Source organism: Balaenoptera physalus, assembly GCF_965194825.1.
Source record: "Balaenoptera physalus genome assembly, chromosome: 3".
NCBI classification, from domain to species: Eukaryota; Metazoa; Chordata; class Mammalia; order Artiodactyla; family Balaenopteridae; genus Balaenoptera; species Balaenoptera physalus.
Window position 1 is genome coordinate 168,207,820 of NC_138890.1, and position 19,680 is coordinate 168,227,499.

The following is a 19,680-nucleotide window of genomic DNA, read 5'->3' on the forward strand; positions in this document are numbered from 1 at the left end:
CTGCTTTATTTCAAAATTTCAAAAATTTCGTCATCAAAACTGCATTTGCTCAAAAAATAACATGGATCACCTGTGTGCCAGGTAATTCTGTCAGCCCTGGGGATTCAGTGTTGAACAAATCAGGCAAGATTTCTGCTCTCACAGCTTTATATCCTTCTGGGTAGGAGTGGGGCAGAAGATCAGCAGACAAGTATGTGTATGAAATGTACCAGGTGGTAAATGGGAGCGAAGGAGGAATCCAGAGATGGGGATGTGGACCAAGAGAGGAGGGGGAGGGGTGTAGAGTGGACGTGCTAGTTTTGATGGTTTATCAGGTTGAGTGGATTCTGACTGACTGCTGTGTGTACAGAATTTCAAAACAAAACAAAATTCTCCCTTAAGTCCCTGCTTTGTTATTAGTGCTCCATATCTACCAGCCTGTTAACAAGAGTATAACTGTCGATTTCCTTCTAGTCTGGAAAAAAAATGTATGCAATAGCACACGTAACTCATTTGAAAATTCTTAAAATTAAAAATGCAAAGCAAAGCATTTATGTATCCAGCATGTTTTAAATGCATAATTAGAAAATCAGTAAATAAGACAGAAAATAAGGAAACTTTTTAAACCTGGAATATTATATGTTGAAGATTTTTAAAAAGAGTGTCGATAAACTATGCAGAGAACTAAAATCTGAAAATAGGGTAAAAGCATTTTATTCTTTAGAATCGGGGTTCTTATCATTTAACCTGGTACACTCCAGGACTGAAGATCTTTGAACCAAAATTATTAATTTAGAGAAATAACAGTCTTCTCAATCTCTGTGGCTGTTTTGTTTATTAGAAGGTAGAATACCTACTGGGCAGGTCCTTTAAACCCACAAGTGTGAGTTGTAAAAACAAGGAAAGTCAGTGCTACAAAACTTAAATTGGAATAAAATAATTGAAAGAACTGAATGAATCCCATGTTGATAGGGGAAGGGAAAGGAGACATTTCTGAATTGCTTTCCCTTTTAAATATGTATATATAGGCGTAGCTCAGAGATATTGTGGATTCAGCTCCAGACCATCACAATAAATGGAAGATCGAAATGAAGCAGGTCACACAAATTTTTTTGGTTTCCCAGTGCATATAAAAATTATGTTTACACTATACTGTAGTTTAGTAAGTGTGCAACAGCATTATACCTAAAAAACAATTTCCATACCTTATTTAAAAAATAATTTATTGCTAAAAAATGCTAACCATCATGTGAGTCTTCAGCGAGTCACAGTCTTTTTGCAGTTGATCACTGATCAGAAATCACCATAACATGGTTACCAGAGGGAAAGGGTTGGGGGGACAGATAGTTAGGGAGTCTGGGGTTGACATGTACACACTACTATATTTAAAATGGATAACCAGCAAGGACCTACTGTATAGCACAGGGAGCTCTGCTCAATGTTATGTAACAACCTAAATGGGAAAAGAACTTGAAAAAGAATAGATACATGTATAACTGAATCAACTTTGCTGTACACCTGAAACTATCACAACATTGTTAATCAACTATACTCCAATGTAGAGTTAAAAAGTTTAAAAAATAAAAAATAGGGCTTCCCTGGTGGTGCAGTGGTTAGGAATCCGCCTGCCAATGCGGGGGACACGGGTTCAAGCCCTGGTCTGGGAGGATCCCACATGCCGCGGAGCAACTAAGCCCGTGTGCCACAACTTCTGAGCCTGTGCTCTAGAGCCTGCGAGCCACAACTACTGAGCCCGTGTGCCACAGCTACTGAAGCCTGTGCACCTGGAGCCTGTGCTCTGCAACGGGAGAAGCCACCACAATGAGAAGCCCACGCACCGCAACAGAGTAGACCCCACTCGCCACAACTGGAGAAAGCCTGCGTGCAGCAACGAAGACCCAATGCAGTCAAAAATAAATAAATAAATTTAAAAAAAAAAATAAAAATAAAAAATAATTTTAAAAAGAAATCACGATAACAAATATAATAATAATGAAAAAGTTTGAAATTTTGCGAGAATTACCAAAATGTGGCACAGAGACATGAAGTGAGCAAGTACTGTTGGAAAAATAGCACCAGTAGACTTGCTCAACACAGGGTTGCCACAGACCTTCAACTTGTAAAAAGCACGGTATCTGCGAAGCACGATAAACTGAAGTACAATAAAACGAGTTATGCCTGTATAAATCTATATTTATTTGTTTATACATATACATTTATTGGTAACTATATTTGTTATATATTATTATATGTGTGTAACACTCTAGTGTATATGTATGTCAAATTATAGACATGGGTGTGATTTAGTACTAATCACTTACTAAAATTACTAGGGCAGTTGTGATGCTGTTAGAATTTCTAAGGTACCATCCACCTGATGCCTGGAGTAAAGTCTCTTTCTTCATAAAGGATGACACACGAGTTTAGGCTGCACTGCATTGCACTTGATGGGATTTCTTAGTACCAAATTTTTAAAATTTCAAAGGTCACAGACGCACCAAACAAGTGTGTTTTCTTATTACACCAAGATCCAAGTGTCATATAAATGTTCTTCTTGGGCTGATGGACAAAATGAAGAGTGAATAACATTTAATCAGCTGAGCAGTATCATTGAATAACTCATATTTCAAGATGCCATGTTGCAGACGGATTTCCCTGGTAACAGCTTTCTTTGTGTTCAAGAGAAACATGGGGGGAAATGAGGTTGACATGTTCCGGTTTGTGGATTCTCAAAAGCGCTGGTCACAGTGGTTGAACCCGACAGATGGGGAGCTCTGAGTGGTGGAACTTATGGTTTTACCTTTTACTCAGCTTCTGGGATCCCCTGCAGCCTCCACTCTGATTCTGGAGGCAGAGCTAACTGGAGAAGTATGAGATGGGCTTCTCCAGTTTCCTTGCTGGGGCTCAGAGCACAGAGCTAGCAAAATAAGAAAATCAAAGTTAATTTAAACAAATGATTGAGAGATGCAGGAAACCCAGCATGCATGTTACACTCTGTAAATTCCCAGATGCCAGGAAAGTGGTCAGAAAATGTTTGATATCTAGGATATACTTCTGCACGACACATAATGCCTTCTTTGTGACACTGTCGAGTTAATTCTCTTGCCTCATTGCCACAACTATCATCCCTGTGCTCAAAAAGCATGAGTGGGTCTCCACATCCCAGCACCTGAAATTTTCCTTGTTCTTGTGGTTTTCAGTGCCAGCCTTAGCCTGGCCCCTTGGTGGCATCCCAACACTTCCTGGGTCCTGCCTCTGGGAGGCGCTCTATGCAGACAGATGCTCCTCTCCACGCGCCTCCCATGCTCTCCCACCTCCACTGGCGATCGCTCTTCAGAGCCATCATCCGTGTGAGCTGCAGGAATCCTGGGCTATTGGCCAAAGAAACTTCCTACAAGCATACCGTTCCCTTAAGTTCAGCGATTTTTCTTTAAAATCCCACAAGTCTTATATTCTACTTCGTAAAGTGTCCAAGTCTGATTATAAAATAATAGTAGTAGTAATAATAATAATAATAATACCCCCCAATCTTTGGGTAAATTTAAGGGCCAAGAAGATGCACCACCATCTAACACACTGATGCCTACTCTCGCCCCCCCAAGCCTACCATAACTTGTCCCCCACTTTATAAGCATGGATTATCCCAAGCATTTTAGAATTTAATCCTGTTCTACACTGTATAGGTCACCAGTTTCAAACTTGTTAAAATCAATTCAGCTGTTATTTCTTCCAGAAGTAATTCCCCCGCTCCACTTCCCAGGGAGGCTGGTTTCATGCCCTTCCTGTGGGCTTCAGAGCACCTTGTTTGTTCCTGTGCGTGTCTCCTGTCAATGAGATCCTCAAGGAGCATAGAACGGTGCTTAGTAAATATCAACTGAACTGAACAAAACTAAAATTCTTTTCTCAACCAGTGTTTACTCCAGTAAATGTTGGCTTGTTGCTACCACAAAAGAGCCTATGAGCAAATATATCTTCAGGACATATAGGTGACTTTGTCACCTAAAATAGAAAAAAAAGAAAGAAAAAAAGACATATGCACATCAGGAAAACACTTAAGCAAATTTTATATTCTGTACAATTTTTGTAGGTATAATGAAAGTTTTACTGGATATAGTTTAAAATTTTAAAAATTTAGATATTTAACTTAAAAATAAAATAAATGCATAGGAAAGTTTTCTCTACATATCTATCATAACTCCTTTTGGTGGAATATGTTAGGTTTACTTTAATATTCATTATTTGTCATAACCATAGGCTATCTAAGATATGAAACAATTTATTATTGCTATGTCTGTATTTAGCATAATTTTATATTTTAGAAAGATGTTCTTTTCCATCTGGCAATAACAGAAGAATCACAATTTTTTAAATGTGCGCTTTTGTAATGCCAGTGAAATAGAAATTTAAATGAGAGGCTGTGTCTTTCATAAACACTTTTCCATCTGTCGGTCAACCAAGAACTACTATTGTGATGATTATCAACATACTTGTTTTATTAAAAATGAAAGGCCAAAAACCTTAGTCACTAGTGATTCCTTTCTTTCGGTCAGACCCCATATTTTCCCCATTTTTCTACCTGCAACACAGATCTAGAATTTCACCATTTCTTGGCACTTGCACTCCCATCATTCTGATCTAAAGCTACCGAGTTTCTCAAACCTGGACAATCTCACTGGTGTCCCTGCCTCTACCTTTGGGCCCCTACAGTCTGTTCTCCACATGGCACATGCAACAGTCTTTAAATAAGCGTGCTAGGTCAACTCTCATTCCCGTCTTCTTCAGAGTACACCCAATGCCCCTAGTGGCCAAAAGGCCCCAGATCCAGCCCTGCACCACCTAGCTGTCACCCCATCTCATCTCTCCTTCACTCTGCTCCAGCCACGCCGACCTCCTTGCCCTTACCTGGGACCCTCCATCATTCCCTCGTGTCATTGGTCTCTGCTCAAACATTCCCTGATCATGGTACCCGGACTGGCCCCGTGCAACATCTTCCTGCATGCTCCATCCTCTTTTCCTCTCTTCTATATGGTTCTTATCACCAGAGAAGATCTGGGTTTTGAGGGGCTTAAAGCTTGTACAATCTGATGGATCCTCTTTAAGGATCAAAATTATAACTAGAAAATTGCTAGGTCCTCCTTCAGGTAAAGCTGCTTCTGTTTTTCACTACTGAAATGATCTTATTAGCTTCTTTGCTGGTTTCTTTGGTTTCTGATTCCTCTACAGATATGTGGACACCTTTAAAGGAAGGACCTGGTCCATCTCCCCCACTCTGAGCCCAGCACCTGAACAGACTAGCCATTCCATAACATGAGTCAAAGAGGGACTGTCCAATCTGTACAACAGTGAAAGCTTTGGGGGTAATATTTGTGGGCTTCCTGCATTCACATCCTGAGATCTTTTTTTTTTTTTTAACATCTTTATTGGAGTATAATTGCTTTACAATGGTGTGTTAGTTTCTGCTTTATAACAAAGTGAATCAGTTATACATATACATATGTTCCCATATCTCTTCCCTCTTGCATCTCCCTCCCTCCCACCCTCCCTCTCCCACCCCTCTAGGTGGTCACAAAGCACCGAGCTGATCTCCCTGTGCTATGCGGCTGCTTCCCACTAGCTATCTATTTTACTTTTGGTAGTGTATATATGTCCATGCCACTCTCTCACTTTGTCACAGCTTACCCTTCCCCCTCCCCATATCCTCAAGTCCATTCTCTAGTAGGTCTTTGTCTTTATTCCCGTCTTACCACTAGGTTCTTCATGACCCTTTTTTTTTTTCCCCTTAGATTCCATATATATGTGTTAGCATACTGTGTTTGCTTTTCTCTTTTTCTCTTTCTGACTTACTTCACTCTGTATGACAGACTCTAACTCCATCCACCTCACTACAAATAACTCAATTTCATTTCTTTTTATGGCTGAGTAATATTCCATTATATATATGTGCCACATCTTCTTTATCCATTCATCTGATGATGGACACTTAGGTTGCTTCCATGTCCTGGCTATTGTAAATAGAGCTGCAATGAACATTTTGGTACATGACTCTTTTTGAATTATGGTTTTCTCAGGGTATATGCCCAGTAGTGGGATTGCTGGGTCGTATAGTAGCTGAGATCTTTTAATAATTATAGTTGTACATAATAGTTGTATATAGTTGTAAATAGTTAAGTTGTACATCTGCCTTACACAGGTTTGTGTTTTCAAAGTTTATGTGCGCTCATCTAAAATTCTCTTTTGAGATGCTGAAGTATCTGAGTTTAGTGTTGCCACTTACGATATGTTAGACTGAGTTCAGTTTGGAACACAATAAGGGAGACTTCTGTTGGAGGCATTCTTTGTAATTGTCACTACTTAGTGATTTTGTATCTTGTATCTGCAAGGACAGCTCAGAACTTACGCCAGGTAATGGAAACCATTAGCCATATTTAGAACATTTGAGCGTGTCTGAGTGGCATCTTTAGAAAACGAATTTGTGGAATCGCCTGGAATTCTTACTTGTTAAAAAAGAAAAGAGGGGCCTTTCCTGAGTGCTCTTACAGAATAATGTTGAAACTGGCAGCAATTCTGAGCGCCCGGGAGTGTTTGTGGAGGGTGTCAGCTCCCAGTCTCCAGATGCACAGCTCTGAGGCCCCTTTTGACCTCCTGCCCGCTTCACGGGTGGCAGCACATTTTTCAGTAGAGAATCCTGCTGCTGGCTTTTCATCCACTTAGACTGACTGTATTTCATTCTGCAATGGGGGAACATCTAGAAAACTTCTCTGCTTATGATCGCAGTTAACAAGAGGGGAATCGGAAGGGCCAAGGACTCTGGTATATGTAATTTGTTTGCAATGATTCAGGTGTTTTTTTCCTTTTAAAGTGTCTTGTAAAATGTGTCGCTGGGTGGAATAATGATTCACGTTCAGACCAAAAGAAAGGGCTTTTCCCCTTTTACCTTTATCTCTTTAAATGATAGGATAATGAGGGTGATGAAAGCGTGAATGTTCAAACTGCTGTAAAACAGATCATTTCAGAGATTTTGATGGGAAATAGTTTTCTTTAACCAGAGATATGGACAGGAACCTTTTACTAATACATAACTCATACAATATCAGCTACTTCTCTTAAATTGAGGATAGTTTAAAAAAAAAAAAAAGGTGGGCTTCCCTGGTGGTGCAGTGGTTAAGAATCCGCCTGCCAATGCAGGGGACACGTGTTCGAGTCCTGGTCTGGGAAGATCCCACATGCCGTGGAGCAACTGAGCCCGTGCGCCACAACTACTGAGTCTGCGCTCTAGAGCCTGCGAGCCACAACTACTGAGTCCACGTCCCACACCTACTGAAGCCCGTGCGCCTAGAGCCTGTGCTCCGCAACAAGAGAAGCCACTGCAATGAGAAGCCCGCGCACCGCGATGAAGAGTAGCCCCCACTCACCGCAACTAGAGAAAACCCGTGCGCAGCAACAAAGACCCAACACAGCCAAAAATAAATAAAATAAAATAAATAAATAAAAAATTTTTTAAAAAAGGGAAAACATGTTCAGATTCTCCCCTTCCATTTTGTTATAAGTTCATGCGGTTACCTCTGTGATGGTCTTCAGTGCCAGCTGAGGTCAAGTTCGGTGGGGTGGGAGCTGGATTTGGAAATCTGTCCAGGGTGACAAAGATTCTAGGAGTGTAGGGGCCTTTGGATTGGAAAAATAAGGGAACTCAAATAACAATAATAATGTAGTTGTAGACTTGTTTATTCTTTCCATGTCAGTTTCAAAAAAAAAAAAAAAAAAAACGAAAGAGCTTTCTGCTAGACACAGAGATGAAACCAAAACCCCTACTCATCCTACATCATGGCACATGAGTAGCATCTGGGAAAATCTACATGAAACTAGAACCTTCACAGTCATTTAACTTGTTACTGGTTATATGTTTTGCTGCTGGTTGCATTTTTTTATGTTTATTAGAGGCTAATTTGTTAAAATCAAAACATGGTCCTTCTCTCTTTTTGCCTAATAATTCTCTCTATATTTCAGGAAAAAAATTTCTCTTTTTCCCAGAACTAGTATCACCTCAAAATTATTTTGAATGCCTTTTTTTTTTTCTTGGTCAATTCAGTTACTCTAACAAGAAAAACCATTGCATTTCTGTTCTTCTTAAAATGTAGATCAATTAATTCACTGTACTTCCCTTGGAAATATATCTAGCAAAATATCTCAGGGGTTCAATATTGATACAGCAGACTTTGATATTATTTCTTAAACATGACCAATACAATTCACACAGCTCATTCTAGAATAAATATATCCCTTATATAATCTCATTAGTTGTATACCAGAATGGATTAATGACATATTCAATAATATTCAGTTTATACACTCAATGAAATTGATGAAGTTATAACTCTGAATTATATGCCTTTCACTGATTCTATCATATGTTATATGAGCATATTATTAAGTTGAGTCATATATTGACCAGGTAATAAGTCAATTAAGAACATCCTTTAACAAGTTGATACAGTGGGTAGTTCCTTGACAGATATTTACTGAGCTCATTGTTAAACAATTCACATTTGAGATTTCATTTAATTCTAAAAACAACCCTATGAGACAGGTTCACATTTTGTTCATGTTTTACAGACATTTAAGTAACTTGTCTCGGGGTACACGGGTTTTAAGAGAAGGAGGGATGATTTGAACCCAGTTGCTCCAGCTTCATAGCCAGCACCACCAAAACACAATAGACCCTCTTCCTAAAACATAATTTAAAAAGAAACATAATTCATCTTGGTTTACCTGTTGAATGGAGAAAGTAGATCGTTTCCCACAACTGTAGAGAGAGATGTATTTTCTCTCAAACTTCTCAAAAATAGTTTCTATCATAAAACCGAAAAAGATTTTAGCCTTTAAGAATTGTACTTCTATTTTACTCAGAGGCAACTGCATGTACATACATCAACTCAAATTATACAGAAACTCCAATGGCTTAACTATGAGGACGAGAGGTGGAGTTCGTTGAGGTAAAACATGTATTTTACAAACTGATAACCTTGCAATTTCTGCATTAAAGTTGACAGTGAGATTCAGTTACCTCTGGTTAAGCCTCTGGTTTCAGATCTACAAACTTTGTATCTTCCAGCAGCTTTTTAAGCAGAGAAAGTTACTTAATTTTTAAACATTTATAAGGAATATAAAACAACTGTATCTTTTTTGCCAATTTTTCTAACCAACACCATTGAAAAATAACAGTTAATTGGAAATTTACTGAAATCACTGAGTACTTCTTTTTAGTCAGCTTTCTATAAACCAGTTCCCAGACATTGTGCCTTGATCATAAATATCTAGAGCAAGAGGAAGTACTATGTGTTCTTAGTCCTGCAGACTAGGATTTAAATTTACTTTGCATCTCAGGTCCAGCCTAGTTTCTTTTAGCACGAAACCAGAGGCACGAAAATATATCCATTTTGCTTCCAGTGGACTAGATCCCAGAGCGGCAGAGAAATGTATACCCAGGTCCTTAGCTGTTTGAGGTCCTTATCTCACCAACCAGTAGGTTAACAAAAGGCTACTCCAGTCTCTTCTCTCTTCTAATCCCAGCTCCAAATTCCTCTCCCTTTTAAATGCAGAGTAGGTGAGCAATCTCATTTGTTGCCATGAACACCTGTAGCCCATGCCCTCAGGGTCTCACTATCCTCAAACTAACCTTTCATACTATTTTTCTAAATGAAGACAGGTACCTCCCAAGAGGAATCCTGTTCCCTGATAACTTTTCCACCCGTCATTAAAATTTTATGAAGGCTGTCATTAACATACACACACTGCTTTACTTGGGTATGTTCTAAATTATTCATCGATGTTGATATCAACTTAATGATAATAGCTAATTCATTTGGTAAATATAGTTTCTTCTCAATAAATGCAGATAATGTTAAGAGCACCAGATCCATTAAATGGTGAGGCCCCATTTTTTGCAATGGGTGTTATTGCATTACTCGCATTTTTCTGGTATTTAATTTAATTGCCCAACCATTTGTTTTCTGAATTAAAAGGGTTTTATATATATTCTGCCTTGTTATGAAAGGACAAAGAAGAAAACCATTGCATCCTACTCCTGAATGATTTTTAGATAATCTTAGTTCCAGAGTTTAAATTGAAAAAAGCTTTCTTAAACAGTGGACTGGATAGCAAAGGTATGTAAGCTCTTTTCATTCTTCCCTGGTGCAAACTGGATGAGCTTTACTGATTCTTTGCGCATACATCCCAGCTTTCATCCCCAAGAGACTGTCTACATTAGGTTTAAGAAGGTTCTCTTTGTAAACAACCTAAAATGACAGGTAGCAGGGCGAAGTTTTGCTTTGTTTGATTGGTTAATTCATTTTTATTTCCCCTGGGTATGGGGTTCATCAGCCTCCAACTTTCTTACTTCTTATATAGATTACTCTCTCCATCTAAATTCCTGAAGTTCACAGTTTAGCAGAGAAATAAACATGAGCTATTGGCACAGGAACTAAAGTGGGCCATGTATCAAAGAACCATTTAATAAACTAATTTAAGATTGTCTAATCAGATTATGTATGAAAAGCCCTTTCCAGTCATTCCCTGTCAAGTTCAAGAAAGTAGGAGATGTGAGATTTGTTCAGTCCAGATCCAACTCAAGCTATTGTTTCCCTATATATATTTCAGTATTGATAGTTTTTTTCCAATCATTTGTATTAATGTAAATAAATTGGAATCACACAGTCAGAATGAAAAGAGAAAGAAACACAACAATAAGATACTACTACAATCTAGTAGAATGGCCAAAATGCAGAGCACTGACAACACGAAATGATGGCGAGGAGGTGTAGCAACAGGAACTCTCATTCACTGCTGCTGGGATGCAAAATGGTACAGCCACTTGGGAAGACAGTTTGGTGGTTTCTTACAAAACTAAACATCCTCTCACTGTACAACCCAGCAGTAGCTCTCTTTGGTATTTACCCAAAGGAGTTAAAAATTTATGTCCTCACAGAAACTTTCACACAGATGTTTATAGCAGCTTTCTTCCTAATTGTCAAAACTTAGAAGCAACCAAGATGTCTTTTAGTAGGTGAATGGATCAACTATGTTACATCTAGACGGTGAAATGTGATTCATCACTAAAAAAACACGAGCTGTCAAAACCGTGCAAAGACATGGAGGAATCTTAAATGCATACACTAGGTGAAAGAAGCCATTCTGAAAAGGCTGCTTACTGGATGATCCCACTCGATGACATTCTAGAAAAGGCAAAACCGTGGAGACCATAAAAAGATCAGTGATTTCTCCAGGGGTTAGCGAGGAGGTGGGGGGGAATGAACAGGCAGAGCAAAGAGGGCTTTTAGGGCAGTGAAATTATTCTATGTGACACTATAATGGTGGATACATGTCATTATACATTTATCAAGACCCACAGAATGTACAACACCCAAGAGTGAACCCTAATGTAAACTGTGTACTTTGGGTGATAATGGTGTGTCAGTGTACGTGCACAGATTGTAACAGATGTAGGGCTCTGGGGAGGATGTTGGTAATGGAGGAGACCATGCATGTGTAAGGACAGTGGTACATGGCAAATCTCTGTACTTTCTGCTCGAATGTGCTGTGAACAAAAAACTGCTCTGAAAAATAACGTCTATTAAAAAAAACTTTTTAAAGAGAGAGAAGGAAACTGACAAACGATAAGCACTGTACCATTCTTCCACTCACCTGATGCATATTTATTGACTCAGCACTCTATGACAGGCATTCTGCTAGTGGATTTGATTTTGTTATGATTTGTAGAGATTGGATATAATATTATATAGTATTTTATTGACTTGGTTTCAATAATAGTAAACCTAGAATTTCTTAAGATTTGACTTTTGAAGAATTCCGCATGAGGACGACGAAGGGAGGAAGAAGTAAGGGTGCACTGGCCTGGAATGATAGCACGGGGACCAAAACAAGGGCCCCGCCTCTGGGATGTGGAGTGATCGATGGGGAGGATTAAAGAAAAATAGACTGCTTTAAAGAAAAATAGTGGGAGAGGAAGTAAAGGTACCTTTTTAAAAAGGAGAGTTTCCCCTGATCATCTTTCAAAGAGAGTTGTACTTTGTTAATGTTTGCAGTGGGTTTGTTTGGAGCCTTATAAGAGTTTAAGGTTGGACACAAGAAGAAACTAGAAGAATTGGATGCCAGGAGAAGTCGAAGAGAGGGAGGATCCAGGGGAAAAGCAGAGGGGAGGTGAAGAGGGCAGCATTGGACCCATCCGTACCACCAGAGGTCCTGCAAGGAGTAAGGACCCTGCGAGAGAATGGAAAGTCTGCCCTACGGCTCTCTTTCGGGTCCTGCTGGGAGCGGGGAGGCTGCAGGAGGGGCAGAACCAAGGACCTGACCATCACATTCACGTCTGTGACGGTCAACTCTGACGAATGTTTGGCTTCAGAAAACTGAAGTAGGATTCTCATATGCTTAGGTAAAATTCAGTCCCAAGAAAACAAAAGTTTTTGTATATTGATGATCCGGTGACCCTCAAAATAAGAGCAAATGAAAAAGTTTATCATCGTATTTGTGTTGCTCTAAATGGGTTAAAATAGAATTGAAGGTTTCATTATAAATTTGGATATATGGCATTCATGAGGGTCACACTGAAAACAGCATTTTCTCATACATTAAGAATTGATATTGCCTTCATTTTGAATACATTTTCCCTTTTAAAGCTTTGGAATAGTATTTTAATAGCTTAATTCATTAAGTTATATGAATGGGAAATATATTATCATAAATTAGGAATCTTAACTATAATATACAGAATAACTAAGGTAGAGAGATGGATTTACTGTACCATTTACCTTTAATACATAATCAATTGGTGAACTGTAAGAATGGCTTTATTACCACTTTTATAATAGTTTCATCATTATTAAAATAATTGAACCTAGATAATTTGAACGTACAGCACATACATGCAAACACAAACACATTGAGAAAATGACATTCATAGTTTAACCTTTTTTGTACAAATGGAAATAAAAATAAAATGCATGTGTTAAAGCTCAGATGTATTTACGGGACACGTGTATAGCAATAGACTTCATCTCTCTTGGGTGAGTGCCAAGCAGGCCCTGGGTCAAACTGTAAGTTGAGAAAAAGTGGTTTTCTGATCCTTTGGTAGCTTTTTCTAATTGCCCCAATGGTCCCTTTAGCCACCTTCCACCGGTGCTGTCACCAATGCAGACTGTACAGGCACCTTGGGGACATGAACGCCTGTCTCTACACCCCTGTCCCCCTCTGGGGGTGGAGGTGTGTGGAGGTCTCCTCTCCTCTCCTCTGTCCCTGGTCCTGATCTCACAGGAGGTGTGATACCACAGTCATATTTTCTAAATTAGGGACTTAGAGTCCATGAGTTCTGGGAGGATTTCAACTTGCTCTGTTTTCATTTGGTTGATGGATGAAAATAATTCCTCCAGGCATATTCTGAATCATGAGATGGTCCACTTTATGTGTGAGACATGCATCCTCATTTTTTTGTAAGCTGGTCCCAGAAGAGCTGCAGTAGCCCCTTGGAGACATTCTTAGATGTTTACAAAAGGGCTTCTTGTTTGTTTTGTTTTCCTTTAAAGAGGAATATTACTCAGTTTTGAGTTAGCTGACCTGAGAAAGAAACACTGCTGTAACAAGTAATCCACGCTCCCTCCGCATTTACTCAAATACTTACTGAACTTCTACTATGTGCCTGGCATTGCACTTGGAATAGGGATGGGGATCTACCAATGGACAAGACAAAGAGACTTGCCTTCCAAGAATATACATTCTAGCAGAAGACAGACAATAACAAGAAACGTAATAAAGAAGTTAGGACAAATGCTATGAAGGATTCTATGATAGATTAAGGTGAAACAAGACTGCTGGATTAGGGAGGTGGTGTGATTCAGATGGCAGTTTTAAATAGTGTAGCTGAGTGGCCTCCTGGAGAGCATGGCACTGGAGCACCGTTGAAAGAGTCTGGGGATCCAGCCCTGTGCCCCTGCACATCTATGGGATGAATGAGTTTTCTGTAATCAGAAAACTAAGTAGGGAAGGTGTCAGATTATATCCATTCATGCCAAATTATAATTCTTCAACCCCTGAGGGATATTGAGGTTAAAAAAAGGAAAGAATATTACTGAGTATTACTGAGTGAATTGTATGTATTCTTCTTCCAAATGCAGAAATATTCAAATACAGCTCTGCTAATGAAAACTCCATGAAATGGTCTGTATGTTAACTAGACAATTTGTTTGAAGTCTAAATTTTGAAATGGGTCTGGCTATTAAAGGACAGCAAGGAGAAAACACATCTGGAAACATAGCGCAAGGGCTTCTTTTTTTTTCATTTACTTATTTAAAATAAAAAAAAAACATTTTCTTTGGGTAAAAAGAACACCCAAATGTAATATTATTTTACTGTTGTTATTAATCAAATACCTACGTTACACAGAACATGACTTGGTCCTAGTGTTCAGACCAGCTGCCATTGTGGGTGACATTCTTAGTTTCCAGGTCTTCTCAGATGAAAAGACTTGTGTCATTTCTGGTTTTTCATTTGGCTTCTGGTTCCTTTGAAAGGTTGGGAGCATTCCCCTATTAAGCATAATTTTCACATTTTGTACAGCAATCCTGCAGCCCTTTAAGACAGCGGTTACATTTAATAAGTCTTAGGAGTGAGAAGCATTCTTTTGCCCGTCCATCTGCTTCATGTCCTGAGTATGTGGCATTTTTTTTTTAAAGATTTATTGATTGATTGATTGATTTCTATGTTGGGTTTTCGTTTCTGTGCAAGGGCTTTCTCTAGTTGCCGCAAGCGGGGGCCACTCTTCATCGCGGTGCGCGGGCCTCTCACTGTCGCGGCCTCTCTTGTTGCGGAGCACAGGCTCCAGATGCGCAGGCTCAGTAGTTGTGGCTCACAGGCCCAGTTGCTCCGTGGCATGTGGGATCCTCCCAGACCAGGGCTCGAACCCGTGTCCCCTGCATTAGCAGGCAGATTCTCAACCACTGCGCCACCAGGGAAGCCCGTGTCATATTTTTATAGAGAGAAATGGCTGAGACACCCATTAGGAGGTTAAAATCACCTTTTCAAAATTCTGCGCCTCGAAAGGAAATGCATTTGAATTTTTACTGGGAGGATATTAAAACAAGTAAAAGCAATAGAATCTGAAGAGAACAATAATTTGTTTTCTTTTCCCTTTGTAAAAGGCCTTCATTCAGTTCAGTGTAATTAATTGTATTGATAGCAACTACCTCATATGGGAAACCTGTTGGGGTTTAAATAGTGAAATCATCCTCTCTAAGGCAACCTTCCTTTCTCCTTTGCTCTTTCAGATAAGGAGACAAGGAGGTATTCAGCTCCTGGTGGACCTGCTGGACCACCGGATGACGGAAGTCCACCGTAGTGCCTGTGGGGCGTTGAGAAACTTGGTGTATGGGAAAGCCAACGATGACAACAAAATCGCCCTGAAGAACTGTGGCGGCATCCCGGCGCTGGTCAGGTTGCTCCGCAAGACCACCGACTTGGAGATCCGGGAGCTGGTCACAGGTCAGAATCCTTATTAACGGCATGACTGACTCTCAGATAAATTTCCCATCATCCAGCACGGTCGCAATGTGCTCACCAAGTATTATGGTTCCTGCCTCTCTGAGAGCTAATAACACCAGTCGTCCCGATGTGTCTCTGTAAATAACAAACGTGAATGAAAGGGTTCCAGGTGTCACGCCGGTAGATGGGTCATATTAAATAACTAGCATCCAGTAAACATAACCCTCCTAAAATTCAATGACCGTATTTCAGTCTTTGTCATTTGATTTAGAAGTAGTTGACATCTTACAATACCCATGGGTCATCATTAGAATGACATTAATCATAATTGATGAAAGGACAGGGCATGTGAGTTATTGGTAATCAGGTGTATATTTCTGGCTTGGAGTGTGGTTAATAATAGAGAGCTTATTGTACTTAGCAGTTAATTTCTTGGATAAAATATTTATGCCTAGTAAAAGCCCCCAGGTTATATAATATTACAGATTAAGGAATTTCTCAAAAGTGATCATGAGAGAAAGCCTTTCCATGAGCATAGGACTTTGGAGTTTTGTGAAATGGACATAATTATGGTAACTACCTTATAGAGCCATAGGATTAATCAATGAAAAAATGTAAAGCATTTAGCACATGCCTTTGTGGAATATGTATGGATACAGGAAACATTAGTCATTTGCTATTGCCCCTCACTTTTTAAATGTGCAGTTTTACTTGTTGGAGGGCTATGGGTATCGGTGGTCTCGGTACAGAATTTCAAATCACTCTTCTTGATTATATATATAAATGCATATATTGCTGTTCTATGTGATAGTTGTTTTCTGGCTCATCAAAGTACTCCTTCAAGTATTTGGCAAGGGGATTGCAAGGTTGACTCTCAGAGAAGGATCTTTTAATTATCCATGATTCCACTGACCTTCTGTCTCGACTCTAAAAGTTCCTTGAAACTATGCTGATGAGCATATGCGCACCTGCTCATTTAAGAAAATACATTACCGAAGCTAGAGTCATAAATACTTGTTCATTCTTGGGTCAGGACTCCCAGCTGCAGCATATTTTCTTTAACTTACACCCTTTAAGATTATTGTCACATCTCCTTTGCACTCTTAGCTAAATTAGAACTAGACTCCCAGTTTTTTTTCCTTTTGTTTTTTCTTTTTTCTTTCTCTAAGTGGAGGATTGTCTTTGTGGGGAAAAAAAAAGTTGTCAAAGGTTGTGTTGTGATAGTAATGTTTCACACTAAACTAGCATGGGGTGACATGGTCAGGGAAGGAAAAACTGTTGTTATGCACGTATTATGATGTGTAGGATAGTTTGGGGATGAGTGAAATAACTGAAAGCATACCCTGCCATTAAAGTTATGAACACCTGTGCTTATTTTTATGGATCATGTTTAAATTGGAAATGCCTGCAAGTGAAAGGACTCAACGTGCATGAAGGAAAACAAACACCATGGTGCTTCTGTGTATTGGCTTCCTTGCCAGTGGATGTATGAGGCCAACACAACTAAAGGAACACCCTGCTGTGTACTTACGCATCCATTTCATGATTTGAAAAGAATTGGATTCTACCAAAATTTGGATTTGCTCCAGCACAAATCCTTTGTCTTGAAGCACTCTCTGTGATGGCTTATCTCATTGCCAGAGAAACTCAGCCCCATGCAAAAGGTTGAGGTGTTGATGGCTTCAATCAGAAAGGAGATGGCAGCAGTGCCTGTGCCCCATGGCGCTGTCTACCACAGCACGCCCTGCGCTTCTTGTGATATTTGAAGCTGCTATGAAAGAAACGAAGGCTGGCGCCTCCCTTGCCTTTAGCTCTGCTTCTGACAGATGCTGGGTGTCACTCATTATGTGCCCCTGAGCAGCATCAAAAATTTCTGTGTGAGCCCCATTTGGAGACATCAAAGGCAGAGAAACTCTTCAGAATGTCCACAAGTTTCCTTTCCTGGTGAAGCTTCGGCTGTAGGAAAGATGCTTGGACTTGTTATACCTAGAAAACGTATGCCTCTTATTCTGCTCCTTTTGAGGAGAACAAAAGTTTGCACCCATTATCAAATCATGACCCGCTGTTTCCTCATCAGCATGAGCTTGTGGCCCAGACTCTCTCCTACAAAAAATGCTGTCTTCTGCTATGACGCCATCCAAGCCATCAGAGCCGAATGGATTCAGGGTGACAGTGGTTGCTACGTCAATAGATGTTTTCTGCCTTTCCAGAGGCAGGGTCTTATTGTGCCCGGCTGAACTTCAGGCATGAATTTCACCTTTTTCAAAGAAAACTAGGTTGTCAAAACATTTAGACTGGCTGAAGCTCCTGGTTTTGGGAATTGCCACGGTGGATGCTGTTGAAAAAGAACAAGCACATTGGCCAAGCTACCCCTCTAGGAAAGGAAGTCCGAGGCAAGCATCTAGGAGAGCAATCCAGCATGGAAGGAATCGCCCCCGCAGGTCAGTCTTTAGTGACAAAGCCTTCTAAATTTCCACGCTGGTGGAAACCTGGGGCCGCCTGGAAGCCTGCCAGGCTCGCTGATTTCCATTTAAACAGAGTGGCAAGATGCAAATCTAGCCAAAGCTGACTCCACTGCCTGAAGAAAAAGTCAAATGAGGCGAAGGGATTCACCTCCGAGAGGCTTAGAGAGTCATTTTCATCTTCAGCACCAGCCATGGTCAACCGCCAAAGTGAGCTGTGAGAGCTGGGATTCCGCTGGCTCCCGCAGAGCTTTGAGAAGCCATGATTTTAGTACCGCCAACCCAATTTAACTTCAAGGTTATCCAGTCCTCCATTTCTCTTATGTGTTATCCTCTTTCCTCTCCCCTGAGAGTCTTGGACTCGGCTTCTGTGCACCGGTGCCGAATCAAATCTCGGAGACAGAGTTTTGGGTGAAGTAGAAAAGAATAGCTTTATTGTTTTGCCAGGCCAAGGGGACACAGCAGGCTCCTGTGTGTCCCCATGCATCCTAACCCAGGGGCATTTGGTGAGGAGTTTTATAGCCATAGTTCAAAGGTGGGGTTGCTGATAAGATTAGGGTGTGTGCAGGGCCTGCACTCCTTGCATCTGGTCTCAGGCGATCTTCTTGATGAACTTCTCTGGTTCCTTTTAATCTGGCCTCAGGTGGTCTTCTCGAGAATGAAGAATGCTGGCATCTTCCATTTATTGGGGATTTTAATTCTATAAAGAGCTCAAAAGATATCGTTATGTATATTCCTTGAGGTGAACCAGCGCCCTGCCCCAATGCTGCACTGTTGATTCTTGGCTGTTCCTCCCTTGTCTCTATGTTCCCTCCCTTCTCTGATTAGCAAATGTTTGAATCTGCCCTTTGGGACCCAGGGAAGGTCATGGAAGCTGCAGTCCGTTCCCTACAAACAAGGAACGGGGCCGGGGCGGGGAGGAGGGGACACAGAAAGGCTTCCGTGCCTAGGAGCCCCACCGGGTCCTGCTCGGTTTCAGTCTCTGCCCAAGTGTGATGAACTTTCTCCTCCAGTAAGCCTTCCTCTGTGAGTGCGGGCCTTTCGCTCATTCCTTAGCTGCTCATTTCTCAAATGCTTTTGAATGTCTGTGGGCGTCGGGTGTGTGCTAAGCCTTGGACATCTGCACGTGCAGGCTTGGCGGTCAGCTAACCCACACCAGCACAGCCACCTTGATGCTTCTGCCAGCGCCTGCTGTAATGGTTGGGGACCCTGCTGTGAACTGTCACACCCTGGCGTTACTGGCTGCTAATCATTAAAAGAGATGTCCTGGCAAACGTGTCCATGTTTTAGAAGCTTAACTGGATGAGCATAAAAAGAGGTGATGGCGGGCTTCCCTGGTGGCACAGTGGTTAAGAGTCTGCCTGCCAACGCAGGGGACACGGGTTCGAACCCTTGTCCGGGAAGATCCTACATGCCGTGGAGCAACTAAGCCCGTGTGCCACAACTACTGAGCCGGCGTGCCACAACTACTGAAGCCCATGCGCCTAGAGCCCGTGCTCCTCAACAAGAGAAGCCACTGCAGTGAGAAGCCCGCGCACCACAACGAAGAGTAGCCCCCACTCGCCACAACTAGAGAAAAGCCCACGCGCAGCAACGAAGACCCAACGCAGCCAAAAATAAATAAATAAATTTATGGAAAAAAAAAGAGGTGGTGGCTTTGGAGGGTGGAGTAGAGGGTAAAAGGATCACTGCAGTT

General features: G+C 40.8%; 1 protein-coding gene across 1 annotated transcript in view; it reads left to right on the forward strand.

Moving 5' to 3' along the window:
- Positions 1-19,680, forward strand: part of CTNND2 (catenin delta 2) — a 943,287-nt gene that overhangs the window by 691,859 nt on the left and 231,748 nt on the right. The window contains exon 11 of the mRNA XM_082458356.1: positions 15,309-15,522. Within this exon, the coding sequence (XP_082314482.1) occupies positions 15,309-15,522 (214 nt within the window). The remainder of the gene's footprint in view (positions 1-15,308; positions 15,523-19,680) is intronic.